Source organism: Alosa sapidissima, chromosome 12, assembly GCF_018492685.1.
Source record: "Alosa sapidissima isolate fAloSap1 chromosome 12, fAloSap1.pri, whole genome shotgun sequence".
In the NCBI taxonomy this organism is placed as follows: domain Eukaryota; kingdom Metazoa; phylum Chordata; class Actinopteri; order Clupeiformes; family Clupeidae; genus Alosa; species Alosa sapidissima.
Window position 1 is genome coordinate 16,087,679 of NC_055968.1, and position 7,810 is coordinate 16,095,488.

At 40.5% G+C, this 7,810-nt stretch overlaps 1 protein-coding gene across 2 annotated transcripts; it reads left to right on the forward strand.

Moving 5' to 3' along the window:
- The first annotated feature begins 27 nt into the window (after positions 1-27).
- Positions 28-4,385, forward strand: gpx7 (glutathione peroxidase 7). Of its 2 annotated transcripts, none has more exons than XM_042056546.1 (3): positions 28-335; positions 2,564-2,825; positions 3,826-4,385. In XM_042056546.1, exons 1-3 carry the CDS (start codon positions 204-206, stop codon positions 3,987-3,989), a joined length of 558 nt encoding a protein of 185 aa, XP_041912480.1. In that variant the 5' UTR covers positions 28-203; the 3' UTR covers positions 3,990-4,385. The 2 variants fall into 2 exon arrangements, with proteins under 2 accessions (XP_041912480.1, XP_041912481.1); XM_042056547.1 differs by having other exon boundaries at positions 223-1,640.
- Positions 4,386-7,810: the final 3,425 nt, after the last annotated feature.

A 7,810-nucleotide genomic window follows, 5' to 3' on the forward strand; every position in this document is an offset into this window, starting at 1 on the left:
TAGACAAGAAAGACAAATAGTAGGTCTCCTCCTGGCCAGAGGCCTGCTATTTTTTCTTCTGCTCACTGCAACGCATTTCATTGGCTCTTTGAACGTCCTGTTCGAACGTAATGAAGTCCCACGTCCGACTCCCACAACGTCGTACTGCTGTGCTCAAAAAACGAGAAATAGTCGTTTTTGACTTGCCTGCCTAGCATTCCAAAATGTTTGTAGCGGCCCTTGTATTTTTACCTATATTGTCTCAACTTATCGATGCCAAGCAGAAAGATTTTTACACATTCAAAGTCGTTAATATTAGAGGACGATTAGTGTCTTTGGAAAAGTACAGAGGTTCGGTAAGTTTTCAAACTTTGGAGCGGCTGTCAGTGAGTGAGATTGTTGAGGACGTGTTTTGCATGATTGCATCCTTATTTCCATTGAGCATGTCTGACGTTGTGTGCTTCTGCTACACTTCTCTTTCTATGTTTGAATAAAGCACTAACACAATACAAAATTCCGCGGAGTTTTGCATTCTTTCCTTCCACTTAGTGTCTACGTGGCACCACATTTAACTAGCTTAGCATGACATACAGCAATAAACGGCATGCTAGCTCTATGAGGGATACTAGCTCTATGGGGGATATAGCTTAAACTGTCTCTTTAGTTTGATAACAAAAGTAAATAGACCATCGCTTTGCCATCACTAACTTGAGTCTCTTAAGCTATTTCTATGAGTCGTTATAGGCCACCATCTGTCTCTTTGCAAAAACTATGCATAGGAAATAACTGCAAGCTAGTATTATTCATAAATGTCTGATGGTTAATTAAGAATTAATTCAAGAGCCAACGTCTTCCGTCTGCATTTGTTCTAGAATGAAGGCTAGATTTTTCTAATCAGCCCATCTGTAATGTAGCCAGAAGTTCATCCAAATAACACTAGAGGTCCTCACGAGATAAAAATTGAAGACTCTTATAAATAGCCAATTGACAGATTGGTGTTTCTGATTGTCTGAAACATTTTCAATGTAGGCTTTGTTGCATGTTTCAGATATAAAATCGTGCACGATCCACTAATATTGGCCCTACAATAATATATAGCCTACCATTTTTTTTCTTAGACTTTCTTAGACAGCAGTGCTGCAGTTGGGATCTACTCTTTGTGACTTTAAGACTATTTAAATATAAAAAAGGCGGTGGCGATAGTAGGCTGCTGTATAGAATAAATAACACAAAACGGCCTGTCAGTAATTTTTTTTTAGTTTTTATAACTTCAGAAATGTTATATACCTAAAAAACCTTGACTGGTAAAGTCTTCACCCATACCCTGTCCACATCCTGACTACCCACTGGCCTACAATAACCCTATAGTCTATGCTACTACATTTATTTCATTTGTCTAACCTTGCTTGCACCACTTAAAGAAGTAAGTGATGTAGGAAAAAATTATTGAGGAAAAGGTAAGTAAATAAATACGCTGGCATTTTTTTCTAAAGTAGCCTAGAGTGAGAGAGAGATAGTAGATAAGAAAACACCACTATAATCATTCTCTGAAGTATAGGCCTACATTGTTCACTACAATCACTCATGACTGAATCACTTACCTGAAGGACATAAAATGAAGAGTGATGTCCTCTGATGGAATGGAAGTAAACAACATTATGGTATGGGTAATAATGTCTACTACATTATGGCTACATTATACAAGGTTATAAGAAATCATATTCATGTGTAAATCGCTGGATATCATGACTTGTAGCCACATACTAGAGTATAATGACCTTTAAAAGCACACCATGTATGCCCTATTAGTCTATAGTCTACAGACTGCTGATTTTCATAAAAGCAACAGCAAAAAGGTTGACACTGAGCTAACAGCCAAATCAGGAAACCTGGAAAAATACTGTAGATTCATGTCTCTGACTTAAACATGACAACACTTTTTTATTATCTAGTCAGAACATAATCTTCAGGACAAATGTAATATTGCATCGTAAGATTTTGCTCATTCTTATCTGTCATTCCCATAAACATTGGAATTATGTTAGACTAACATTTAGAAAACCATGTGAACATTGTTTTTCTGTATCTGAACTCTTAAACTGACGTCTATGTCTTTTTGAAATGACAATTGATACAAAACAATAGGTTCTAATACTTGTAGGTGCCCTGTGACCACATCCCTGGTGTTTAAACGTTTAAATTAGAACAACTGGGGGTTATGTTGTGGCTGCTTTGTTGTCATGTAAATAAATACTTAAATATTAAAGGGTCACCGAACTAAATATGTTCAGAATGAATTGAAATGACATTAGATAAAATTCCAGGGTTAAGTAAAATGTCATTAAATAAAATGTTTCATACCGCTCTAACTGAAGGAGGAGGTTAAACTGAGAGTGTTCAGCCACTTGTGTGAAAGCTTTGATGTGAACAGTCTGTTTTTTCAGAATGCTTTGTTTGCCTGTTGTTAAGCTGTTTGATCTTCTTGTATATGCTGACCAGTTTTCACTCACATTTGTCCATGATAACCTTCTAGTCATCTTTGTGTGTGTGTGTATGATGCCTGAGCTTCCCACGTCCCCTGCAGGTGTCTCTGGTGGTGAATGTGGCCAGTGACTGTGGCTTCACTGAGGCGCACTACACAGACCTGCAGCAGCTGCAGCGTGACTTCGGGCCGTACCACTTCAATGTGCTTGCATTCCCCTGCAATCAGTTTGGACAGCAGGAACCGGGCAGCGACAAGGAAATTGACAGCTTCGTGAGGCGGGTCTACGGTGTGTCTTTTCCACTCTTCAGCAAGATTGGTGTGGTGGGGGCAGGGGCCAACAACGCCTTCAAGTACCTCGCTGGTGAGCTGGAATGCTGAATGAATCATGTTTTGATTATATGGTGTGTGCATGTGCGCATATGTGTATGTGTCTGTGTGTGTGTGTGTGTGTGTGTGTGTGTGTGTGTGTGTAGCGATAGACAGGATAGAGAAGAACTACATGGTAAGTGCAAGGTAAGCATGTTGGGTTGTTAGTGGTGTTAGGAGAGAAGGTAATCTTAGAAGGGCTGTGTCTTCAAGAGATTTTTGATGATAGAGGAATGCCCCTGGTAGCACATTCTATCATTGGGGCATCACAAATGAGAATAGTTTGGATTGCAATAAGGTGCGCATGGCAGTCCGTGGCAGCATTCTTTGGAGGAGTGTGGCGGTCAGTTATCTTTATGTCTTTATGAGAGCATTCAAGTAAGTAGGTGGGAACCGGAGATCACTTTGTAGGTCAGCATTGGTGATTTGAATTTGATGTGGGCGACTATAGGTAGCCAATGGAGCTTGATGAGCAGCGGGGTAATATGTGCCCTTTTGAGTTGATTGAAGACCAGACACATGGCCGCGTTCTGGATCATCTGTAAAGGTTGCACTGTACAGGCCGGGTGGCCAGTTAGAAGGGGGTTACTGTAGTCAAGGCATGAGAAAGCCATGGCCTGTAAGGAGATGGGTTGCATATTTAGTTAAGAGCTGTCTGATTTTTCTTATATTGAAAAGTGCAAAGCGGCAAGACTGGGCAACGTGGTAAGAGAAGGTCTTCTGGGCATCAGTCATGACATGTACATTTCTCACAGCATTTGGAGCAAGAGATAAGGAGTCCATTTTGATGTTGGATAGGATAGGAATAACTCGTAGTTTGTAATTATAATAATAGTAATAATAGATACCAATATTAGTAATAGAATTAGTAAATAAAATGTAACACAGTCAAAACAATAACCATAAATGAATAGTAAATAAATTAAATGAATTAGTTAGATATCTAGACTAAAAAAAGAAGGCAGTTGATTTGTTTTCTTTTTCTCCTTTTGTAGAAGCGTCTGGGAAGGAACCTAACTGGAACTTCTGGAAGTATCTCATTGATGTTGATGGAAAAGTTGTTGATGGTTGGGGTCCCAAGACGCCTGTTCAAGAAATCCGACCAAAAGTAGCCGAGATGGTCCGTAAACTTATCCTAAAGAAGAAAACTGAACTTTAGTGAGCGTGTCCACTGTAGTCTTTTTTCAATGAGCCACTGTTACAAATGCCAAGACATCAAGCACTGAACAGAAAGAGGAGCCATGCTTTTTTGACATGACAATCTTCCATCATTAGACCCTGAGGCCAGAACATTTTTGATATTTTGAAAATTTGCCTTTTAAACCATTCCTCTTGCCCATTAGACCATTGATTATTTTTTTTTAAAGTATATTATTCTCTGCAGGAAAAGTGTCATTTTTAAAGTTTTTGTTCAAGTGTACTGATTTGTCCAGACAGTGATAAACTAGTCAAACGTCTCGCTTTGTTTCCTTGTCACTAACATGCAGCTACTGAAGTTATAAAATATGATGACACAAGTGCGTGGACTAATAATAAAAAAAACCCTGATATACTGCAGACGTCAGAGAGTGGGGTTTGTTTATCATATTTGCCTTTCATTGGAGAAGGGGGTTAGCTGAATGTGGACTGACTTGTCTTGACTTCAAAGCTGTTTGAAGCAGAAGCAGCAGCAGTATATTCACCACACAGCGCTTAAAAAAGCCCAGTCTCTGCATCTCCACAGACATTCCTCTAGAGACGGGCAATTTATTCCAGTCTAGGTGTGTTAATCATGCATACCTTGCATACACGCCGTTAGCAGCAGCGGAATTGGGTGGGAACTAAAGCTTTCTATCCCTCTTCATGGTCACATGAAATCACATTAATATTCCAGTGGACCACTCTTAACCAGTTCCATGATCTCTCTCTTGCATGTTAAACATGAGCCTTGCAGCCTTATTGTTTTGATTACAAATAGCCAGCTTTAGGCTATCTCATGGTTGAGAATAGGTTGTGCAAGCCTATTCAATGGAGAGGTTCTGTCTGACATGATGAGTTCCAAGTTCAACCCTAAGATTTAATTGTCTTTACAAAAATAATGTTAGAAGCTTAGAGGACCATTCTCTAATGTCTGTAGCAGAAGAAGAAAATAGCACATTTTATAAGTAATCTTCATTCATTGTGTAATTTTATTTCTTCATTGTTATATCCCTCACTGCAGAACCACAAGACAGGTGTGAAAGGTTAATCACTCATGATCATTATAGTGTGCACTCACAGTGTTCGCTCACATCCATGTTTCAAATTTACACATTTCAGCAATTACCGAGTGCAAAATAAGTTTTCTAATTATCCCCACTCGTGCCGTTTGCCCACCTCTAGGCCTTTCCCATAATGAGTAGAGGTTCTAATTAATCCACTGGTCTGAACCATCTGTCACAAGGGAATGAGAATATGTCAGTCAAAATGATGCAAAAGACAGAGCGATTGCAAATGACATAAAGTGTATTGAAAATCTATGGAAGATGCAAGCAAACAGACAAACATGATGACAGTCTGATGGACATAGTAATGCATGTAGGCATGGCTTTAAAGGTGACATAGAATGATTGAACGGGGTATTTATAATTGTTCTGTGATGTGACATATAGACAACAAAGTTTTGGTTGGGTCTGTAATGCCTTAGAAGCTTCCTAAAAACCTCTGTCAGAAAGCTATGTTAGGGTGGGGGATTTTCAATGCATGGTTTTGTACCTATTTGGCGTCCTTTCGGGCTTAACTGGCAACCCTATTACGAAATGCAAGCACTTGAGGTGATTGACTGCCTTTGCTGCCACTCAAAAGAATGTAACTTTGCCGACTTCGGAAAACACGGACAAACCAACTTCTTACGGCCCTCACAGATTCAGCCTTATACTCTAGGCCAGGGGTATTTAATTAATCTTCAGCGAGGTCCAGTTACAGAAAATTTCCTCAAGCAAAGGTCCGGAGCATCATAATGTTTAGCGTGTTTAGGCTATGTATATGTATGTATAATATTAGGATGGATAGATTGGAGCCTAGTTGTAGATAGATAGATAGATAGATAGATAGATAGATACTTTATTGATCCCCAAGGGGAAATTCAAGAAATAGAAGATGGTAGGCCTAGGCCTAATGTTTAATGTGAAATAAAATAAGTCGCCTAAAAGGCTACATTCGAAATAAGGAGAAATAAGGCAAGATAAGAGTAGCCTAATTGGGGAGAAAAACTGAGTAGCCTTGGCTATTTTTAAGATCTTAACGTGAACTTAAAATAAAATTTGAGCTGAGACAAGGATGGATATTCCACAGCTGGTTCCTTCAACCCATTAATCAGCAAGTTTAATTTAATTTTTTTAGGGTTTTTTTGCTGACCCGAAATCCTGGAAACCCAGGAATATCACGTTGTTGGGCAGTGAATGCATGATGTAGGCTTAAAAGGAATTATCTGGAGTAAAATGCACTAGATTGATTTACGGATGATTGGGGGTACATACGTTGAGTTGACATCAAAATCATGTAAATCGGATGTGTTTTGAGAAAGTTCGATTGTACCGTTTTCAGTCAAAACTCGTAGCCTGGAAGTGAGCAGGGCATATCAATTTCGCCGCTACAAAACGCTATTTTTATACCTCTTCTACAGTTCCAAACATGACACTTATGTGGTAGTGAGTAGAAGGTCCCTAAAGCCAAACCAAAGTATCCCGAGGTCTTTATGTGGTCGGATAGAGTCCAGAATGAATTTCATCAAGCCATCAAGCCAATTTTATTCAAGATTCACACGCTGAGACATACGGTCACACTCACACCCTCTCACTAATACATCCAACACAGACTCATTCTTACTCCCAGACACACCACTGGAGACATTCTTACACACACACACACTCTGGGTCACCAACTGAGCTAGCAGTTGGGACACACACAATTACATCCTCCTGACCATAATCATAAGCAGGAACACAAGCACCCTCACCTGGAGACATGGACACACCCACACCAGACAAACCATCGAGCACACACTCAACCAAACATACAGATGCACAAACACTTTCCGCAGGTCACACAGTCGGACTCACACACTTCAGTTTCATACACACGTTCAACAGACGAAGACTGGCAATCTGATTCACAGGCAAGACCAGACTGGGCAGAAGTCTCAGAAAAAAGAATAGACTTGGCGCTGGGAATCACAGTAGCCACAGAGGCAGAAGCACGGTCGGGAACTGACGGTGCACTGGGTGATGTGACTGCAGGCTGGGCGTCGGGCGACGCGGCTGCAGGCTGGGCATCGGGCGACGCGGCTGCAGGCTGGGCGTCTGGCTGGACATCAGGTGACGCGGCTGCAGGCTGGGCGTCGGGCAACTGGCATGTCCAACGCTTTCTCGGTCCTCGCTTTCTTCAGGAGGGCGAATTAACAGGCAGCAGAGTACCCCAGTAAGGTGACTCCTCCAAACAAGGGGAAAGGGGTACACTGGAGTCAGTGTGGCATGATGGTTGTTCCACGGTCTGGCTGGGTGGCGGAGTCTCAGCCAGCTGTGTACTCACACTGTTAGGAACTGAGTGAAAGCTTAGGAAATCTACCCTAACTGCCTGAACTTCTATTTGGTGAAACTGATTGGTTATTGATCTTATCTCTAATTGTTTGACATACAATCATACTGTTAAAAAATAAGAAAATAACTGTTTTGTGAACTTTATTCAACATAGCCAGTGATTTAGGCGAAATGTATGGTGTTAATTATAGTGAAATATACAAATTCACAAAAATAGGGTTAAAACAGGTAAAATGGAGACATCATTTTTCTCCATGTTCAATGACCTCTAAAGACAGTCCAACCACTCTCCAAAAATTAACATTTCAATTCCACAGAAACCACATAGGCCTCCTGACTATTAGATTGCTTTCTTGCAACATTGACATGATTAGGCTATGCATTTGATTTAAATGGCCAGGCTTCCAGTCGAGGCAAAAGCCAA